This window comes from Myxocyprinus asiaticus, chromosome 49 (genome assembly GCF_019703515.2).
Source record: "Myxocyprinus asiaticus isolate MX2 ecotype Aquarium Trade chromosome 49, UBuf_Myxa_2, whole genome shotgun sequence".
Taxonomy (NCBI): Eukaryota; Metazoa; Chordata; class Actinopteri; order Cypriniformes; family Catostomidae; genus Myxocyprinus; species Myxocyprinus asiaticus.
This window is the reverse complement of record NC_059392.1, coordinates 14,331,141-14,353,727: the sequence shown is the minus strand read 5'-3', so window position 1 is coordinate 14,353,727 and position 22,587 is coordinate 14,331,141. Positions and strand designations below refer to the sequence as shown.

Here is a 22,587-nt window from a genome sequence, read left to right as displayed (position 1 = left end):
AGGAAAACATTGAAAGCTGATTAAATGTGCATTGTTTTGTTTTCTTTTCTCCACGTTCACTCTGATGTTAACAGGACAGGTTCAAACCGAATGCAAATCATCAATCAAGGCCCTAAAAATACACCAAATCCCAACACTGAAGGTGTCAAATGTGTAGCAGCTTTGGAGCTGATACAAAATTAATGATGCTTTATTACTGCTATACATACAGAGTAAATAATCAAACTCTACAAGCAGGGAACTGTTAATTACATCCCTGGCATGGATGTTTAATGAGTGAACACCCAAGTGACCCTACACCACAGCCTGATTCCCCCTCATGGCTACCTAGCAGTTGTAATGACCTGTGTATACAAGCTCACACACACGGGAGCTTCCTCATCTTCCAGATTAAAATAACATGATTAAATATGGAAAAGAACAGAGGTCTGAAGGCTCCTCTGGGACTTCATTAGGGCAAATTGCCAAAGAATGAAACATGAGTTAGCCAAGAGAGACTGTGAGCTGTTGGAATACTACAGGGAGTAGGGCTGTATGAGGGGGTCTTGACAATTGGAGCTTCCAGTAATGTGTGAACCATGGCTCTGAATTATCAAGAGACCCCCTTGCTCACTGACACACACAATATCCCAACTGACCAGTGAAACCAACCAAGCTTGGCGGTGGCACAACAGTTAGCTTACAAGATATCTGTCCAAAGCCACACCTCCACCTTATAAAAGGTGTGGTTGTATATGTCCGCACATAAGGTGTAAGGCCAGAAGCATACTTTATGCAAGTAAGCGTAAGCAAATGAGAGCGCTTGGCCAACGTGTTGCCGACACGAGGTCCGGATGAACATGCTTAATGTGCATTCTTGCATTACTGTGGCGGTAACAAACCTCAGTACTCAAGGGGGCGATATAGTTACCTTAAAAAGTCTGTGTCATGAAACTGGATGTGTCATTATCCGGGTAAGTTGCTATTAATATACTGCCTTTAACTTACTTGCTCAGCAATATTCTCTTCAAACTGATTGTAGAAGTGGACAGTTCACAATAATTTCAGCAATTGCACCCTTCTGCAGAAACATTGAGAAACGAGCTTGTCATGTACTTGCATAGAGTATGTTACAGCTTTAAGGGCGGTCGTGTTTCCTGAGCCTGCGAGAGTTGCTGTTGTTTGTTGTGTTTCCATTTTGTGACACCGCGGCCTGTGACTGTAACTGCTCTGGAAACGAAGTGACCTATCGAGTCAAGAATAGTACAGATTTAATTAACAGTAATTTACTGTCTTGCATTTTTGCATATGTAAATGTGTTGTGCAGCTTTCTGAAAATAACAAAAAGCCTTTGGTTGTGACAGATCGCAGTTTAGAAGAAAAATGAATATTTGTGCCATTTCTCACCAAGTGAAGTTTGGTTGATATCAAAGCTTTGAGACCCTTTCTGTGTCTAATCTTTTTTCTCAAGGTCCATTAAATAAATCATGCTGAGAGGTCATTGCACTGCAAAGAAACAATTTTCTTTGACTGTGCGAACAGACTGCCGTCTAATTACGTAGAGGGGAACCTTTCTGTACCATGTAAAGATGGACAAGAAAGCTAAATAACGCATTCCAAATATTTTAAAAATGTCCACAGACATGCCCAATTGGCTTGATTTATTCTCGACTTAAAAGTGAAGCTGTGCCTTTGATTTTCAAAGATGAGGGGCAAGCAAAGGAGGTGGCGAAACCTAGATAAACATTAAAAGGTGGAATTCAAAAACAAATTACTCTTGATATTTTTCCCAGGCAACGTGTTTGCTAAAAACAAGTTTTATCATAGCACATTCTAGTCCTGCAAGAAAATCAATCATAATATTCCTTTTGTGACCATTAAAGAGAAATACCTCTACCACTGCCACCGAATCTATAGTTGGGCCACAATGTACTGTTTGAGTGCTGCACCTAATAAAAAAAATTGCCAGTATAATGAATAATTAATGAAGAAAGCCAAATGGTCACAAAAAGGAAAGCGTATGCTTGATATTCCTTTGAATGAAGAAGCCCTCCTCAAGAACAAATGCTGGATTATGATTTGTTTGGATGCAGGGCTGGATCCTGCAGAGTCCGTTGAGCACTTGCGGTAATGAGCATGCCATGGACATGTTAAGTGGATGTGTTCTCTATGGAGACCAGCCAGAGAGCAGATTTTACATAGGTGACCGGATTCGGAGATGCAAAGGATAAACCAACGAGGCCTTTCTAAATATGGCCATTCCAAAGAACACATGAAACATTCCTTACACGAGTCAAGATAGAACTATGGTTTCTAACATGGAAATCAAAATCAGCTCTGCAATCATTTTATTGTGGCATATGTTTTTCAGATATTTGAAAGGAATGTTCCAACTTAAGTTCTATCAAAGCTCTATCCATTTACAATGAAAGTCTACAGGCCAATTTAGGCCATTGTAAATGCCTTTCTGTAAACTTTTTTTTAATTATTATTATTATTTTTATTTAAACTTGAGGACATCAAAATTATTTGTTGTGGTAATCGGCAGAATGCAACAAATGCAGTAAATAAAGCTTAGGCTGCATTTAACCCGAAACATTTAAGAGAATAGTTCGCCCCAAAAAAGGAAAATTCTGTCATAATTTACTCCAAACCCATTCTTATTTTAAGTGGAACACAAAAGGAGATGTTTTAATTAATATTACAGTCTGTTTTTGCAATAAAATTGCAGATAGTATGGAAGCCCATTTCCGCCAGATAGAAAAAAATCGTGCTCAAATGTAAGAGCAAATGATGAGATACAATGTCATAATTATGAGATTTAAAAAAGTCAAATTTATGAGATACTAAGTCAAAATAATCAGATAAAAATTCAAAATTATGAGTTAATCGTAATTATGAGATGCTAAATCATAATTATGAGATTAATATTTCACAAAATTTTGACTTTTTAATGTCATAATTGATTTAGTATCTAACAGTTTTGATTTTTTAAATCTCATAATGATAACTTTTAACTTTTCATCATAACTTTTTATTTCTTAACTATAACTTTTTATATCAGAATTCTGACTGTTTATGTGAAAATTATGACTTAAACATTTATAATTTTGACTTACCAAAGCACAATTTTTTTTCTATGTGGCGGAAATAGGCTTCCATATTTCAATGACTCACTTTAAAGCTCAAAAAAGGACCCGAAAGTATTATCAAAGTAGACCATGCGACTCGTGTTATATTAAAATTCTTCTGAAGGCATTCGCTAGGTTTTGGTGAAAAACAACCTGAAATAAAAGTCATTTTTCAGTGAAAATCATGACATTCATCGCATATTCATAAGCACTATTAGAGAAGCTTAGCAAGAAAATTAGCATTGTTTGTAGCTCCACTGGGTTCTTTTTAAACTTTAAAGTGAGTCATTATCAACTGCAATTGTAATGAAAATAAAGAAAGGGATATTAAATTTAAAATTGTCCCTTTTGTGTTCCACCTAAGAAAGAACGTTATTCAGGTTTGGAAAGACTGGAAGAGACTAGGTTGTGAACAATTTCTTTAAACTCAAATACAAATTTCAGGACACTTTTTTTTTTTTTTTGCTGACACGTAAAACAATCTTGACGGTCAAGGCTCAAGCTGATTCATTCAAAAACTTATTAAAACTGTTTTATTAAAAAATGATGAGATTTTAATGAGATCAGCAGCAAATATTTCTGCAGCTAAGCAGCATGTAAGAAGCTCTAATAGAAATAGACCTACAAATTTCTCTTGAGAGGAAAGCAAATAGAAGGATATTGCAGTCTTGGTTCAGCAAACTCAGGATTTGCCAAATCAAGTGACAGTCACAGAACACTCACTTCACAATCAAACCACATTCATACTACTCTCTAGGAGTACATTTGTAAAAATTTTCCATGCTGAGCTATATTCCCCAGATGAAGTCTAAAGATACACTTTGTAACACCTTTCCAGTGAACCCTGTCTATGTAAACAAGTTGACGAACATATTCCCCAACATCTAGGGAGAAGCTAGGGTTAAAAAATATCGATGGCAACTTCTCCAAGAATAGACAAAGAAAAAAAAGGTCCCGTTCTTTGATAAGCACAACAAAGCTCATGGTGGAATCTGTGATTGGTGCAGACTGAAGACTAGAGGTGCGATTCCCCCTGACAAGGGTGACAGCGCCACAGTCTGTGCTGACTTCTGCTACCTGCAAGACTTCTCTCTCCTGGCCCTCTCCTTGTTTCCCAATTACCAAGACTCTCGCTCCCCTCCTGTTGACAAACGCATGGCTCTCGGCTCTGAGCAGGGGGCGCCGGCACAGGTGTATCACTAACAAGAAGGTGACATAAAAAAAGCAAAGGTACAGGTAGGGCGCAGGGCACCAATCACCACTAAACCAACTCCCCCACCACCAACTGCAACACGATACCACAAAGAAGAGAACAGGAAGTGCCAAAGCAAGATAAAATGTCTATTAAAGGTGTGGTAAGAGAGATGCTTGAAGAAGAAACAAAAACATGACGGCATATAGCAGAGCAGAATGTAAAAAAAGAGAGTCAGAAAATGTGTGAGGACAAAAGGAACCTCAGTGGCTAGCACCACAGGCCAAGATAGGATCTGGTCTTGTTAGCATACCACTGACAGTATGATGAGAAGGCGGCTGTCAAGACTCTGGGCCGGCCGAGGGGGTCTCGCAGATGAAACGAGCCAGGGCCTCCCAGTTGACTAGTTAGAGGGATCCTGATGCAGCACAATTATACTGGCATATGACAAGACTGCACGGGCGGCTGCCTCCCAGAGCCTGCGACATGGTTTTAAAACAGTGGTACTTCTACCTCTGGTCACAAAACAGCAATAAGTCAACTGATGCATTGTTGTAAGATCATGATTTATTCCTTTGCTTTCCAATACAGGCAAGCGTGTGCCCATGTTCTGCTAGACTGACACAGCAGGTTCACTGAGGGCCCCAAACACTGAGGGTCCACCAGCAGCATGCATAATGGATTCTCTCTCTCTCCTTCTCTTTCCTCTCTTTATTTATCTTGTTGGCTCACTGGAAAAACAGTGACAGTCATCTCTGGGCTGACCACACCCTGGCTCTCTCTGACCTTAAAACTAGAGATGAACAGATGTATCAGTCAAACATCGGCAAATTGTTTACAAACAGCTGATTATCGGAGCCAATCACTATTTCCTTTCAAAAGGTGCAAAATCTACAACTTGTGAATAAAGCAGTGTTTCCATTCCATGTGTTTAAGATATAAAAGTGGAAGTTGAAGCCACTGTGACACTTTTATTAAAAGTAATAAATTCCCACTTGGGGTTCAGAGCATGCAGACAAAACGTTCTGACGAACTTCATGTTTGCATGTTTATTACCTCTGGGAGGTAATAGCATCCAATCATTTTGATGACAGGCTTTGTGTCCAGCATTTTGAAATAACCAAAGCAACATTTGAGATGCTATGTAATGATTTTGATGACATTCTTAAATGAATTTAGAAAGTATTTACTGTACACGGCTTGTTGAAGCAAAGTCACACAACTTTTTTTGATGCACATCAATACTTCAATATAAAATCTATAGAAGTACGTTCACTGAGCACTTTATTAGGAACACCTGTATACCTACATATTCATGCAATTATCTAAACAGCCAATCGTGTGGCAGCAGTGCAATGTATAAAATCATGCAGATACAGGTCAGGAGCTTCAGTTAATGTTCACATCAACCATCAGAATGGGTAAATTTTTTCGATTTCGACCGTGGCATGATTGCTGGTGCCAGACAGGCTGGTTTGAGTATTTCTGTAACTGCTGATCTACTGGGATTTTCACACACAACAGTCTCTATAGTTTACTCAGAATGGTACCAAAAACAAAAAACATCCAGTGAGCGGCAGTTCTGTGGACAGAAACGCCTTGTTTATGAGAGGGGTCAATGGAGAATGGCCAGACTGGTTCGAGTTGACAGAAAGGCTACGGTAACTCAGATAACCGCTCTGTACAATTGTTGTGAGCAGAATAGCATCTCAGAATGCACAACATGTCGAACCTTCAGGTGGATGGTCTACAACAGCTGAAGAACATGCCAGGCACTTTATTAGGACTATAGTGTTTCTTTTAAGTTTTCTGTGAGTGTATATTTGGTAAATGTGTTTCCATCATAGTTTATGCACGTCTTCTTATCGAATAAAAATTGGATCAACCTCAAGTGATGTGCATTTTGAAGAGTTTATTTGCATCTTGGTGTTTCCATCCAGCATTTTTTATGCAATATCACAAAATTTGCATTTAAATACGTGGAAGGAAACCCAGCTTATGACAGTAGAGTTTTAATTTGTGAGCTTTGCATTGCTAGAATTACACGAGGTGGAACTACTGGTAACATTTTTTACACAGCTATTTTGATTACTCGTCTTAATAGCAAAAAACAACTAGGGATGCGGAGGCTGCTTCTGCAAAAAGGGACAAGTTTCATCATTCAGAATTCACTTAAAGTGTTTTAAGAACATTAAAAAATTAAGAAATCTTACTAATTTAATATGAGCCTAACAAAAGGCTATTCAAAAATCAGCTAATGTGAGTTAATAATGTGCTTTTTGGTTCAGTGTTTTGTTTATAACTTAAACTAGTAAATCTGAAACAAGGAAAACATGTAGAGACATAGGAAAATGTTATTATTTATATTTCTTTTGAAGTTGAGCAATTAATTATCATTGATTTGAAAGTGATTTGGTAGCATAAAAAAAAGAAACTATCGGTATCTGCAGATGTTGTTCTAAATAATCGGTATCAGCAAACAGAATTAGTTTTTGTGGATCCCTACTTAAAATAGAAACCATGTCAATTCAATAAATTGGCCATATGTCCATTTATGCAACTACGCTTGCAGTTTTGCAGCTGCTTGGGGCTGCCAAGGAACAGAGGAAGATGGATGGTTTCAGGACTTGAGAAGATGAAAGTCTTAACTGAGGTGGAACCTTAATAGCACTAGTCTTCAGAGTAACTCTTTTAGCATATTAGTTTTCATAAACTCAAGGTTGCCCACCCTCCCATTCTGCACAGTAAATCACGTTAAGAGAGGGTAAAAAAAAAAAAAAAAAAACTATTTACCCAAGAGACTAATGATTTACACATTCTAACCCCTCAAGTCAGGGAGCACACAGAATGAAGGCGGCAGCCTGGAGGAGTGAAATACTCCACGGATTGGGTCATTCCAACAGCCTCCTCCAGATCCGAGGGGAGCCCCTCGGTTCCGGTACTGTAGGCAGGCACTCGCTCTCTCTTCACAGATGCTCCTGGGGGAAATCGAGAGATAAGGAGCGAATGACATCACTCGCCGCTTTTCCACCAACTGTCGTGAAAGTTTGGATCATCGTCTGCCCCCGTGCGATAAGCGCCCACTCCCTTTTTCAGGCAGAGAAGCCAAACAGAAAATATGTGGAAGAGTGAGGGATCTAATAAAGTGAATAAGTGAATTTACAGCTAGCCTGATGCTAAGGTGGACAAGCATGAAGAAAAAAATGAGAGCGCTGAATCAGTGTTAAGTAGGTCATGGACACACATTTGTTTTATACATTGGTTAAAACAATAACATTACTTGTTTTGAGCAGTAATAATCACGATCCAATTATGATATCCTGATGTATCTGGAATATGTATTGAATTGTGACATTTTGATGTGTACCATATAATGAGGTAGATAGAAGGCTATACCCAGCTATAGAAAACTTAGTAAGACATATGCTTCTGCATCTTTTACCAGTGAGAATACTTAAAAAAAAAGTTAATCACACATCACATTCAAGACATTTCAAAACACATTACTTTAAATCCAACAACAGTGCAAATGAATCCCAAAAGAGATATTTTAATTTATTGAATACAACAATGCATATTAATATTTCTGAACAACAAGAAAGCTGTCTAAATTGTAAATGAGAATGACAGCGGGAACTCACAGTGCTAAGCTTGCTTGAGGTAATGATAATGCGTCGCTCATGAAGCATGCTGGCGTAGAGGTGCAACATGTTGTTCACATCCACTGCTACAAAGTACTCCGTTAAATTTCTCTGGAAGGAGGGAAAATGGAAGATGTTTGATGTAGAGGCATTGAAGTTTGACTTTTTATACAACTAAAAATATATAGTACAGTTGCCCTCTAGTATTTGGACACTTATGCCACACTAAAAATTTGTCACTGCATTAGATACAATATCAGAAATTGGCAAACAATTGATGCTAAAATGTGCATTTGAACTTAGATGTTATAAATGCTTAATAATTACACGTATTATATGTGAATACGTAAAATATTTATGCCCCAATTCATTATGTAGCAAAAATAGACTATTATAGTGAGATTAAAAGGAGAAATAATTGCATTTTGCTACAGTCCGCTTTGTGTTATATTCATTACTGTAATGTTTTGACTTGTGACGTTGATGTCAAAAGAATGGTGCTGCTCCAACTAACCTAGTCCTAGTTCCATCAAGTCCTCTGCAAAAACACTTTTCAGGACTCCATGCTCATTTCCAGCATATATAATAAAGTTTGATGATCATTAAACCATACTGAACTTTTATGTACAAGTTAACAATGTTGACAACTCCTTAATAAATGCTTTGCAGGTGTCCACTTCACATACATTCTCATATGTTACTTAAGTGATATTAAGCATTTATAACATGCAATGTAAAATGGCGCACTATTTAGCACACTTTTTATGCATGTTGTTATAACTGCAAATCATTGATTTATAACACATTTGTAAATGTATTAGTCTTTAATGAAGCACTTTATAATCCCTATATTATTAAGTGTTACCATGATATCTAATGCAATTAAATACATACATTTTAAGTGTGGCTTAAGTGCTCAAACTCACTTTATGAGTGCATTGAATACTGGTTTAAAAAACATTACTAAAATAATGTATACTCACACTTTCAGGTATGGTGGGGAGACCATTTATATTAGGAGTTATGAAGTAGGAATGCTGAGAAAAAGACACAAAAACAGATAAAGAAAAGGTCACCATAAAGCAACCCTCCCATGTTACAGTAAGTGTTTATGGACCCCCTTCCTCACTGTCTGTTTCGCACCAATAAACTGTGATTGACATGAACTGCGTCTGTGCTTGTTAACATCATAAAGTATATACAGACAACAGATAAGATACATGAAGTCAACAAACGTTGATGCCCTGTGGACACTACCAGAGGAGGCTCCCCGTATTGGACAGAAAGTCTTAATTACGGTACAAAAGCCAACTGCTCTGTTCTGAAAGTATCAGAGGGGTCTGCCAGGCATGTGTTTGAACAAGTGAGCAGGTTTAATGTCTGGATCAAAGAGGCTCCGGAGCAAAGATCCCATGCCACATACTAACTTTAGCACTTTTGTTTGCTTGTGCAACGTGCTTCACTCTTTCTCAAGGCTGGGCCGCGCTTTGTCGTGTAAAGAGTACCCATCTGTTGCTTAATATGCAGGTTAAATAAATGCAAGTACACAGATAAACAGTTTCAAGATACCAATAAAGCAGTCAAAGATCTTCCCCACAGTTTTCTTGCCTGTCTGCTGACACGTTTATTTTCCCATAGCGAACACAGCTGACTGCCCTCAGTGTCATGGACTGTAGTTCCAGCTGGTGGTGGCCAACACTTTCCAGTGGTGTTTATAAAAATCACATATTATCAGTGCGCTTGTTATTATTGCTCTCTACCAGACCCAGCACCCACCACCACTCCCAAACACACACACACATACGAGATCTTTGATTTAAACATTACTGCCCACACAACACTTCTCAAATTCCACATGCAATCAAACGTTCTTGTTCCCAATCATTTTATTAAAAAGATAGTTCTCCAAAAAATGTAAATTCTGTCACTTTGGAGAATTAAAGCAGAAAGTGACAGAGCTAAGTAAACCCACCACCTACTAGAAGAAAGTGAAGACAATTCCAAAAAATCCTTTAGAGTGACTTGACCGGGCAAGCTGGCGTAGTGACAATTTCGGCATCAGATTTGCGCTGTGAACAACGGAATCTACTACTTTGACTAATATTGAACTGGAGTGTCTGAATAAAGCTTTAGAAAAGGCACTGATGGTCACATACACTACTGGTCAAAAGTTTTGAAACACTTATTGTTTATTATAATTTTTTTCTTCACATTTTAGAATAATAGTAAAGTCATCAAAACTATGGAATAACATAAATGGAACTATGGGAATTATGTTGTGACTAAACAAAATCCAAAATAAATCAAAACTGTGTTATATTTTAGCATCTGCAAAGTAGTCACCCTTTGCCCAGAATTTGCAGACATGTACTCTTGACATTTTCTCAACCAACTTCTTGAGGTATCACCCTGGGATGCTTTTTAAACAGTATTGAAGGAGTTCCCATCTATGTTGGGCACTTATTGGCTGCTTTTCTTAATTATTTGGTCCAGGTCATCCATTTCAAAAACAATGTTTTCATCCATCTTTTTTAATTTTTATTACATTTTAGTTTTGTAATGAAATCAATTAATATGGTGGCACAATCATATTTTTGTCAACAAATCTAATTACAAACATTTAAGCATACGCCTTCAGATCAAAAGATTTTTTAAATCATAAGAAACATTTCAGTCAAGTGTTTCAATACTTTTGACTGGTAGTGTAGTTCTCAGCAATAATTAAGCAATAAAAAGCTCTGTAGTTCACTTTGGATGGAAAGCATCCGATAAGTGCCAAGTAAAAAGGAGATATCATGAAAATTCCAATATGAAAAAACTAGGATTAGTGCCAGGACATGAAATAAAAAGTCAGATTGCATGAAAATAAAACAGCACATGATAATGTTTTACTGTAATTGTCTTGAGCAGAAATTCAAGGGTTAGTTTTTATTATATACCTTTTCTCTATCCATAAAAAGATAAATGAAGGCTAAAAGGAAGAGCATCAAGGAGATTTGTTGAGCACAATTGCCTTTTGCTTTCAATTCAAAATAAACTTTTGATATTTGAAAAGAGAATACAGCAGCGTGGAAGAGCGTAAATCATTTAGCGACTTTGATTGTTTTCCAGAAAAGAAGAAAAGGCAACAAAACCCAGTATAGTTTTTACCATACTTTAAAAAAGAACAGAATTGGTTATTTTGGCAAAATTGAAAAGCTGTCTCCCATGTGATTAGTACAGCAGCTCCAGATTTCAGAACTGCCCGTTCTCTCTCTTTCTTTTCATCACTCTCCCTCCAGTACACTCACTCGCCACTCACAACTGAAGGCTTACAGGATCTTTCACAACTTGCCCAGTGGCAAAATGCAAGTGTTTTTTCTTGTGAAATGAAGGAAAGGGTACATTTATATTAGAGGTACATTGACAGATAGATGGATTATACAGACAGACAGATAGAAAGCCAAATAGACAGAAACACAGACATATGATGGATGGATGGATGGATGGATGGATGGATGGATGGAAAAAAGACAGACTGAAGGACAGACGGACTTGTAGATAAATATAGATAGAAAGAAAAAAGACACAGACAATATAGACAGACAGACAGACAGACATGTAGATAAAGAGATATAGATAGAAAGAAAAAACAGAAAGACATACAATATAGACAGACAGAAAGAAAGGACAGGCACAAAGAATAAAGACTGGATGGACAGATGGAAAGAAAAAGACAGACTGAAGGACAGAGAGACAAGTAGATAAATAGATAGAGATAGGAAGAAAAAAGACAGACAGACAATATAGACAGATGGATCATACAGACAGACAGACATGCAGATAAATAGATATAGATAGAAAAAAGACAGACAATACAGACAGACAGATCATTCAGACAGACAGACAGACAAACATGTAGATAAACAGATTTAGATAGAAAGAAAAAGACAGACAGACAATATAGACAGACAGAGATATAGATAGAAAGAAAAAGACAGACAATATAGACAGACAGACAGATGGATCATACAGACAGACAGACATGCAGATAAATAGATATAGATAGAAAAAAAAGACAGACAATATAGAAAGACAGACAGATGGATCATACAGACAGACAGACATGCAGATATATAGATATAGATAGAAAGAAAAAATACTTTTCCGTAAAAAGTAAAAGACATATCGAAGGACAGACAGACAGGAAGATAAAAGGTATTAAGATGGATGGACAGACAGACAGATAGATAGGTAGATATATAAAGACGTACAGAAAGAAAAAAATATTGGATGGATGGAAAAAATAAATATACGGACTGAAGGACAGACAGGCAGACATATAAATAGATATAGATGGAAAAGATGGATAGATGGATAGACAAACTGCAATATGTTTTACAGCCTGATGGCAGCAGTAGTCAAAATGCCAAATAATTTATAAAGTAAATCAAAATATAAGCCATTTAATCATGTGATGTCAAACAGTAAACCTTAAGGAGATATTGCATCAAGGTTATAACATGTTCCATGACTCCACTACAAAATGTACATGCAAGAATAATTAAGCTAACATGAGCATAATGTTACTGACAGCAACATCATCCACTCCTCTGTAAACTGACACTTTACAAATCACTCAAAAGTTTCCACAGTGCTAGTGTAATCATGTTTAACTAGTTACGATCTCGGATAGAAGGTTTGTCTTTGACTGGCAGGCTCCTTAAGATGGTGTTAACCTATGCTTGCTGCTGGATTTGACGAGTTGCACAAGTGGCCATTAGGATTAACGCAGTGCAGCTGGCTCTTATCAGAGCGAGAGGCTGTCCGTCCTACTTCTGTTTCTAAACAAACCGTCAGCCCTCACCGGTACCTACCACACTCAGATTGACTGGTGTATTCGGCTTTGGCACAGGGTGGTTGTGCAGCGTTTCCAACATGTCATTCAAGTTATCTTCCTGTGAGAAGAAAAAGATAAACCAGAAAAAAAATAAATACATAAGCACTTATATGCACAACAAAACAAACAAGACATAAAAAGCAGTCAATTTCATGATTTAAAGTACTTAGCATAAAGTATTCCTACAGCATGCTACGGAATAGAAATATATCCAACTGACACACATTTAACGAGCGATCCTGAGGTTAAGAGACGGTAAGCTAGACTGCGGCAGACGCTTATTATTCCGGGGATGATTTATGGTGAACATTGGCTGTTCTTAATTAACCAAAGGTCCTTGTTTAGAGCGGGCGACTGTAAGAAGCCATTGGAGAACTGCTGTACCACAAAACAGGCCTCAGGATTATAACGCTGAGATTTTACAAGCTTTTATGACAAGAGTGCACTTTACCCTCTCAAACTTGGTGTAGAATAGTAATGCTGTTGCTGTTAAAGCATAGTCTGAAACAGAATTGTTAGGCATATATTTAGATATTTAGCCTTTTTTCATAAGTGAGTTCCCAGATTATCTATGTGGCGAGAGTTTGCAGCATATATGTCCGCGTGTTTGTACAAATGTGTGTGGGGGGGTGTGTGAGCGGCTGTCACAAGAGCCTGGATGCTCACACGCATGGTCAGTAAAACAGCCTGAGGAAACACTTCATTTACCCTCGCCATAAACCTTCATCGCTCTTGTCCTTCCTCGTCAGTCAACGCTGGCTCATGCAAAACGGCACAGAAAAAGTCAAGCCAATCATGATTACTCGTTCACTAAAGAATTCATTTAACCCACATGCTAGATTTTAGTTTATAAAAAAAAAAATCAAAACAATATTTTTGGTTATATTTTATACTGTGTAGCTCATTTGTAAAGACATTCATACATAAATAGTTACATTCAATACAAATAGCTGTGTAAACCATTTGTAAACCATTCTTACGTAAATCGAACAATGCAAATTTATATGTAACTTATTTGTAAAAACATTCTTATGTAAATTGTTTTTATCTTATGCAAATGTTTTTGCAAATCCTTTGCCAAACCATTCTTACATGCATTGTTGTATTCAATTCAATGTAAATAATAAAAAAAACATTTTAATATAAATTGTCTTCTTCAAAGCACAAATTTGTTTGTAAGACTATTTTTACATAACTGAACTTATGTAAGAATGGTCTTACAAAGGGAAATTCATGTTGAAGAAGACAATTTATGTCTTGCATATTGTGGTGCGCCAAAAATAAATCATTAAATACATAAAAAAAATTAATTAAAAAAATTAATAAATCAACCGTTTTTCATGCAAGCACAAGCTTTGTCTCTTTATTTTCATTTTCAGGATAATGGGTATCGGCACGCCACTCAGTGAAAATAGGCGTCACCTTTCCAAATTGATATTGCTAAAATGAACTACAAGGGACACTTATTAATGTTCTTTTTTTGTGATTGAATGATATATATATATATATATATATATATATATATATATATATATATATATATATATATATATATATATATTTAATAAACTATTTATTATGGATTTAAGATTTATTTTTATTTTAAGAGATTTTATTTTAATTTCAAGTGATCATATATAGCCTTGTGTAAGAAAATTCAGAAATGTTTTTTATAAACAATGTACACAGAAATTAGTTTCATGAATGTCACCCACTATGTTTTATTATAGAAAAATATATTTTATAATAAGGATTTTGTTATTTGTATAACTTTTTTCTATTTGGTGTATTCAATTTATTTGTATTGATGTATTACTTATTTTTCAAAGTAACATTTTATTTTACAAGACGACAATTTTCTGAATAGCATTCATGCTGTCTGTTAAAGAAATCAGATGTTGCTCTGAATTAAGTGTGTCTGCTAAATGCCTTAAATGTAAATCATAAAGCGTAAGATGAGTGCAAAATGACCTAAATGGAATTGGGAGAATAAGAGGAAATGCAATTTTTGTTTGTTGGAAAAAGCATACTACTCTTGGTAGTGCAATGGGTCGATGACACAGAGCATCTTAATTCCTTGCCCATCTGACTCCTAGTGTACTTATACCATGATTTGTTTGTGTAGAGGAGGCTTGGTTTTCCTCACTTTCAGCAGCTCTGTTTCGCATATCTAAATGACAGCCTACTGATAAAGAAACTCTGAGTGCTTCTCAAAGTTTGACTTTCTCTTACACACTGGCTTCATACAGATTCGGTTTTTGATGTTAGCTTAATATTTTCATCCCCTTTACTAATTCATTTACTTTTTATCCTCTACTGCTGCTGTTAAACTTTCAAGAAGCAAAAAGAAAGATTTGGCACAGTGTATTTCCTGACAATTTGTTTTCCCGTATATCATGCGGACTGACTTCCTGTTCGATGCTCGGTCTGTTAAATGTCAACAACGCTGCAAAGCAAAGCGCAACCAACTGACTGTGTCTGTTTCATGAAGATAGATTATAGATGACGTTTTTCTTTTTCATCTCCTTTGTCTTTGGACGAAACAAACAAAACGCTAAAGTGTGCGTGGGGCGGTGGATTCAAGTTGCATTTTTGGTTCTGATGTTGAATGGCAGGAATAAGGGTCATTTCAATGCTATTTGAACACATAGTTTGCCCAAAAGGGGGTCAAGAATGCCAAGCTCAGCCACATGCAACTTAATAACGTAAGCAGAAAAGAAAGATCTCGTTCAACAAGGAAAATGTCCAACGTCTTGCATAAAAATAATTTTGGTTACTGTTTGATCTGTTTACGTACAGAAATGCTCATTAATGTGTCATATCGACTGTTGGGTAAGTTACTTAAAAATTGCAATTGACTACCAATAACTGTGTTTCCATCCATGGGTTTTTTTTGTGACAAAAGGTGTAGCGCATCTACAAGTTTACAGATAAAGCTGATGGAAATGCAAATTATTGCTACAATTTCACAAGTGTCCACATAATATTTTTCTGTTTATCTCTAACTCTAGCGCATAAACTCTACGTCGATACTTCAAATGCCATTAATGCAAAAATGTAGTGTCACATGAAATAATTTTCCCCAATCGTTAGCCTGTGTTAATCATGATGACAAGGTATACATCCTTGAAAGGCAATTTACTGTATGTGAAGCATTACTCGCACTGCTATGGATTGGTTTTAACGGCATACCTGCACAGATATGATGCTGCAAACACATCTGTGTCATGACACTTCCAGGAGTGCCAACACAAATATCTTGTATCATGCACCTGTCATCGACAAGTGCACAGAGAGCAAATTAATGGAAACTCTTTGCGATTAATTTAATCATGGTAGCATCCGTTTATTTATTAAAGTTGCTTTTCCACACCATTCAAAATTATAGACGGCAGTCATGGAATTAGCCCACAATACAAAAAACATATAATTTCTGTGCACAATGATGATTTAAATTAAAATACTAGGAGAAAAGCTTCAGTGTGCTTTTTTGGAACACTAACATAGCCCAATTCTATAAAATTATAGATTATAGATAAAATGTTATATTCCTATAAAACACTAGGAAAAATTATTTTTGTAATGCTACAACTTTTGATTGCTTTGTCCTCTCACAACAAAATTTTACTCAGTTGACATGATTGGGAACAAAACAAAAGCAGTTTTTCTGAGCCACCTTATTTACACCCTGAGATACATAATGTCAAATAAGGAAAAAAAAAAAGTTTGGGCTCAAGTTTTTTTTGTGATTTTTCACCAGCTTGAGAGAGTCTTAGAATTTATCATAACCTATGTAATTTTTTTTTCTTTTTTCCATCCAAGGCTTTTTTTTTTAGCGTAAAGTTTTAGCGCATCAAACTAAAGCTGATAGAAACTAAAATTTCACAAATGTCGACAATATTTTTCCGTTTAACTCTAGCGCATAAACTCTATGTCGATACTTCAAATGTCGTGAAAAACTGGTTTGGAAACACTTTTTGTCGAGTATGTAGTGTCACATGACAGAATTTACCCCAAACATTAGCCTGTGTTAATCATGACGACAAGGTATACATCCTTGAAAGCCAATTTATTGTACGTAATTAAGGATTGATCTTAACGGCATATAGATCCGATGCTGCAAACACATCTGCGTCATGACATTTCCAGGAGTGCCAACACAAATATCTAATTTCATGCACATCGACAAGTGCATGGAGAACAAATGAATGGCCACTGTTTGTGATTAATTAAATCGTGGAAGCCATCCGTTTATTTATTAAAGTTGCTTTTACACACCATTCAAAATAATAGACGGCAGTCATGGAATTAGCCTACAATACAAAAAACATATCACTTCTGTGCACAAAGATGTTTTAAATTAAAAATAAATAAACAATACTAGGAGAAAAGCATCAGTGTGCTTTTTTGGAACACTAACATAGCCCAATTCTATAAAATTATTGTTTAGGTTACTTTTGAAAAAATGCCGGCAAAATTTCCTGTATTAAATTAAATAAATTACCAAACAAAAAAATAATGTTGTTAGGCCTATATATTTGCCCTTTCTTTACACAAACTTAAATTAGCCTTACCCTGTTTTGTAGACAAAAAAGTCTTCTTCAGAAAATATTATGCTAAAATTAATTTTAGATGACAATCAAGTTCAGTTGGTCGTTAAAAGTTGCTGGACAAATATGCAGGATATAATGCAGTTGTGATGGCAATGCTTTAAATTATATGATTGTTCAAAATAGCCTATTGAATATCAGAAATGTATCATATGTAAACCCTGATTTTACACCGCATACATTTTTCTTTAACAGCAGTGCACAAAGCATATACACATCGATGGATGGTTCTTATACTAAGACTGAAAGTTCCCTCCACTACTTGGTGCAGGTTGCCAGCTTGAACAGGGTGATGACGATTTGCTTTCGGGTCGGAACCGGTGGCAACCTGCTATAGGCGCAACACCAATATTACAGTCCTATCAGAAGGCAACTGTTCCTTTTTGATAGCAATTCCTCATCTTCTGATTGCATTTATTTGTGAAATTAAAATGACAGTAAGCTGGCTAATTTCAATGAATTGTCTCAATACTCTGGGGGGTAATTAGGGACATCTGGGAGGCAAAGGCTACACAATTAGCCATATACACACATTTATGTGCTGAAACAGCTTAAGGGTAGATTTCTTTTGCGATAAACCAAAACTTATGTGACAAAGTGTTTTTTTAAGCATGACATCATCACGCACACCATTTTCATCGATAAAAGGCCATTTGAATAGAAACAGGCAGATGGTGGCAAATTTAGCAAAACAATTTTTATGCATTTTCACCTTGTCGACAACAAAACGGCATGAAAAGTGGATGGAAACTAAGTTAATAACTAATTTATCTAAAATTGTAATCCAATTACTTTACTAATTACTTAACTGGAAAAGTAATCCCATTAATAATTATTTTACTTTTAAGTTAATTTCTAAAACACTTTTCCACTCAACAAATTCTAAATAATGTCTGTATTTCTTCCTAGTTCATTGTTACACACAAGTCATACACTCAGCACATAAAATTTCTCATTCACAGGAACGTTACGGGGCCATAATTCATGTATTCTACATAAATAATATATTAGAAATATAAATAACCCTATAATGTACTCAGAAACTATTCTGATTATAATAATTTAAAATGTAATGCATTACACTACTTTTTTTTACTCTGTCATTGGATTACACCCAACACTGGTCATATCTATTGTGAAATATTTTTCAAGTTGAAGACCCTTAACTTACCTGTTTTTTTGATAAGTAGTCTGCAAGAGTATTCAGCAGCTTATAGTAAATCTCGAACCATGGGAGATAGCTATCAAAAAAGAGAAAAAAAATCAAAAGGTTATTCAAAAGTGCCCAATTCAAAAGGGTACAGTGCTGTACTCCCATGCAACCATCTCCAAAAATATATTTGTACCATGAAAGTAGTTTATACCTTCTGTGCAGACCCATCTCACCATGACTTTTAACCTGGTAGTCTTTGGGCTTTCGGGCATTTTCAGCTACAGCGAACCTTATCATCACATTCTTTGTACTCGCTGACATTTGCATTTTATACATTCCAGCCACGACTGCATTTTGAGGAGTGGGCTAAGTAAAAGTATTTGGTTTCTTCAAGAAAAATATGACTGGACCACTGTAGCCTTTAATACATGAGGGATGGGATGGTTTACAAGCATGCTGTGCCCAGATGCACAAGCTGAAGCTCGTACATTATGCCACTTCATGTTTTGTTATTTTGGGGTTTTTTTTATCTGTGATTTTTGATAGGGTTCTTAAAATTCACTTCCTAGCAGGATTCAAAATAATAATTTACACCATATCACTTTGTATTAACTAATCACACAATGGTTAGCCAAGAGATACTGCAAAGTATCTGCAACACTGTGTGTTTGAGCCTGACAGAATCTTGGCAAATTTGACAGGCCTTTAAAGATGGAACGCGGCCAATGTGTTGTTTTGGCTTGAAGGTTGCAAGAACACACACCATTTATTTTGTTATGCAATCTAGTGAAAAAATGTGGCTAGCTAGCGGGCTCTGACTTTTTCTTTCATTGTATTTTGGCGTGATTACAGCATTTCAATTCGGTTTGAAATCTCACACTTAACCACGACCGATTACATCAGCTATTCCTTTCAAATGCAGAGCTTCAATTTTTGTTTGTCACAAATGCTTCATTCCCTTAATTGGCAAAGATGCAGCAAATGAAAAAGAATATTAAATTAATGGATGACTAGAAATACAGCACATTAAGAAAAAGGTTTTGTATCGTCGGATCCCAGAAACACACAGTCTTGACTGGAGATCTTTCACCTCTTTTTTTTTTTTTTTTATCATCCTTCCATGGGTCAGTGAGCTCTCCAGCAGACCGGAATTATCAGACAACAAAAAACACCACTAAGTGTATCTAATGCAAATTTTCATATTGCTGAATCCGTAGAGGGGGCCAGTGGTGCGCCGTTCCCAGGAACGTGCGCTCAAGCGTGAGAGTTTAAAGTCTGTGTGACCATTAACCTAAAACAATCATCTCTTAACATGCCAATATTTTGACATGCATGACAATATTCGCAAACCAGGTCACACTATCTAAATTAAATGTGTCTATGCAAATCGCACACAAACAAGAAAAACTGATCCACGGCTGGGATTGCAATGTACAAACAAAATGTCACTGTGTTTTGGTATTCGTGACGCATTGTTTAAAATATCGGAAAGGGCCGACACCTTTCTGAAGCTCCTTGCATTGCACAACAAAGAAAAAATCATTATCTCACTCTTTCTTGTTCTTTGTTTAAAATGCAAGGCTCCTGCATGCTAATCCCTTATTTTTCAAATGTGAAGGGGATTTAAAGGAGAGCCTTCCCTGTCAGGGAGGTGCGACAGGCCTCAGAGAACACAAACACTCATTATACTCCTAAATAAGAGCATGTAAATCTTTTGTTAAAAAGCTAAATAAATCACTGCTCTATGAGTGCAAGTCCACAGTTTATGAAAATATTCAGGGAGGAAAACCTTTCACAAAGTCCGGGTAATTTTAAGTCAAAAGCAGAAGCATTTTTTTTCTCTCGTTTTAACATAATTTTTTTCAATAGGCTGAGGGGAGCACGGCACTCCACCCCAGTCTCTTCACAGCTACTTAGTAAAAATGTGTTTGTATTCTGCAAATCCTCTGATAGAGGAACATTCATCACACTGAACTGTGCTGAGATCTCTACGGCCCTTTTAGCTTCTCAGCTTGGAATACTGCTTTGTGTACGTGGAGAGTAAACCTACTTATCTGTGTCTTACTGGCAATCCCTAACAAACCTCAACCTTTCCATCATATAAGCAAATGGCTCAATAGCCAAAAGAAAAAAGAATCTGACCACCAATGAACGTTGTAAGGGAATGTGCAGGCCATGACACGATTAGAAAATACATATTTGTACATATTTTCAAGAAATAAGTGTAAAAACTTTCGTAGTGTTTACTTAAATGTGTTTACAGTACTTCTCTTGGTTTTCTTAGCTGAAATTTCACTTTTAACGACATTTGATGGGTTTAATTCCATCGAAAGTCACATTGCGCATTTATTTTGAAATTTAACACTGCACACATGGTCTTACAACATTCGTGAGTTTGTCCTATACGCGTGTGCAGTCGAATAGCCCCTTAAATGAACAAGCATCCTAAATCACCAGGAGGTATTTAGGAGCTTTAAAAGCAAGTCAGCTTGCACCTTGTAACCTTCCCAGGATGAGATATTATTATGTCTTGACTTTTCATGTGTTTAATGTTTAGCAAAGGGAAGGAAATATTGCTAAGTGACCACTGACTGAAGAAAACCTTAGCTGTCTGCGCTAGACGCCAAGTCGGTTCCCAGTCATCAAACAAAACATGCAAGAGAGAGGGTCTATTTCATCTGGGGTCTTGCAGATGTCCGAAGGCTATTTGCTCGCATCGTGTCTGAGTGTCCGAGGGCTGAATAGGCGGAGAGGGTGGGGTAAAATGGCATGGGTCTGTTTTTGAAGTAGTTTGGCTTGAAGGAACCCTCGCCTATTTGGCCTGGGCTAAACCTGCAAAGCTACAAAGGGCTGTCCACATAAAACTGTCCTTCTCATTAGGCAACTTCCTCGTGTAAGCTTAGGTGACAATTTTATGGTCCCAGCACTTCAACAACCACAAGGACACAAACTGTTTTAACTACCTTTGTTTTATATTCAGGTGGAGAGTCAGAGTTTAAATGTGTGTGAATGAGAAAAACTATTTAATTAAATAAAACTTTTAAGAAGACCTAAAATAAATATTCTTTTTAATATAATTTTACAAACTCAACATATATATATACACACACACACACACACACATATATATATATATATATATATATATATATATATATATATATATATATATATATATATCAGTTTTTCTTTATTTTTTTATTTTTTTATAATTCTCCCCTTTTTCTCCCCAATTTAAAATGCCCAATTCCCAATGTGCTCTAAGTCCTCGTGATGGCGGAGTGACTCACCTCAATCCGGGTGGCGGAGGACAAATCTCAGTTGCCTCCGTGTCTGAGACCGTCAATCCGTGCATCTTATCACGTGGCTTGTTGAGCGCGTTACTGCGGAGACATAGCATGTGTGGAGGCTTCACGCTATTCTCCACGTCATCCACGTGGAGAATACCCACCAAGAGCGAACCACATTATAGCGACCACGAGGAGGTTACCCCATGTGACTCTACCCTCGCTAGCAACAGGGCCAATTTGGTTGCTTAGGAGACCTGGCTGGAGTCACTCAGCATGCCCTGGATTCGAACTCGCGACTCCAGGGATGGTTGTCAGCATCAATACTCGCTGAGCTACCCAGGCCACCATATCAGTTTTACTTTGTTATATATCTACTGTAAATGCCGGCGCTTAAAAATTCATTACACTGTTTTATAGTTTTTTACTTCTTTTGTATGTACATAATAACATTTTATATCAACAAAAAAAAAAAAGGATGAAAATAATAACAATAATAATAAAACTGTTCTCGCACCTAAACTAATTTATTCCCATAGCTATTTCCTGTATCCTGCTTTAAAAGGGGGCGGAAAGACAAAACTTTCTTTAGGTCTTTTGTTATATTTGTCAATGTTCTTTCCAAAAAGACCACATAAACAAAGAACTCTGAGGTCTTAAAAGAAAAAAGGACCACAACTTTGTATGCATTTCTTAATATGAATGGAGCCATGCA

General features: G+C 36.5%; 1 protein-coding gene across 2 annotated transcripts in view; it reads right to left on the bottom strand.

Annotated features, from left to right (window-relative positions):
* LOC127438332 (DENN domain-containing protein 1B-like) overlaps window positions 1-22,587 on the bottom strand; it is a 133,500-nt gene that overhangs the window by 50,929 nt on the left and 59,984 nt on the right. For both annotated transcript variants that reach the window (XM_051693854.1, XM_051693855.1), the window contains exons 6-9: window positions 18,604-18,673; window positions 12,800-12,880; window positions 8,927-8,980; window positions 7,944-8,054 (exon numbers count right to left, since the gene is read on the bottom strand). In XM_051693854.1, the coding sequence (XP_051549814.1) occupies window positions 7,944-8,054; window positions 8,927-8,980; window positions 12,800-12,880; window positions 18,604-18,673 (316 nt within the window). The remainder of the gene's footprint in view (window positions 1-7,943; window positions 8,055-8,926; window positions 8,981-12,799; window positions 12,881-18,603; window positions 18,674-22,587) is intronic.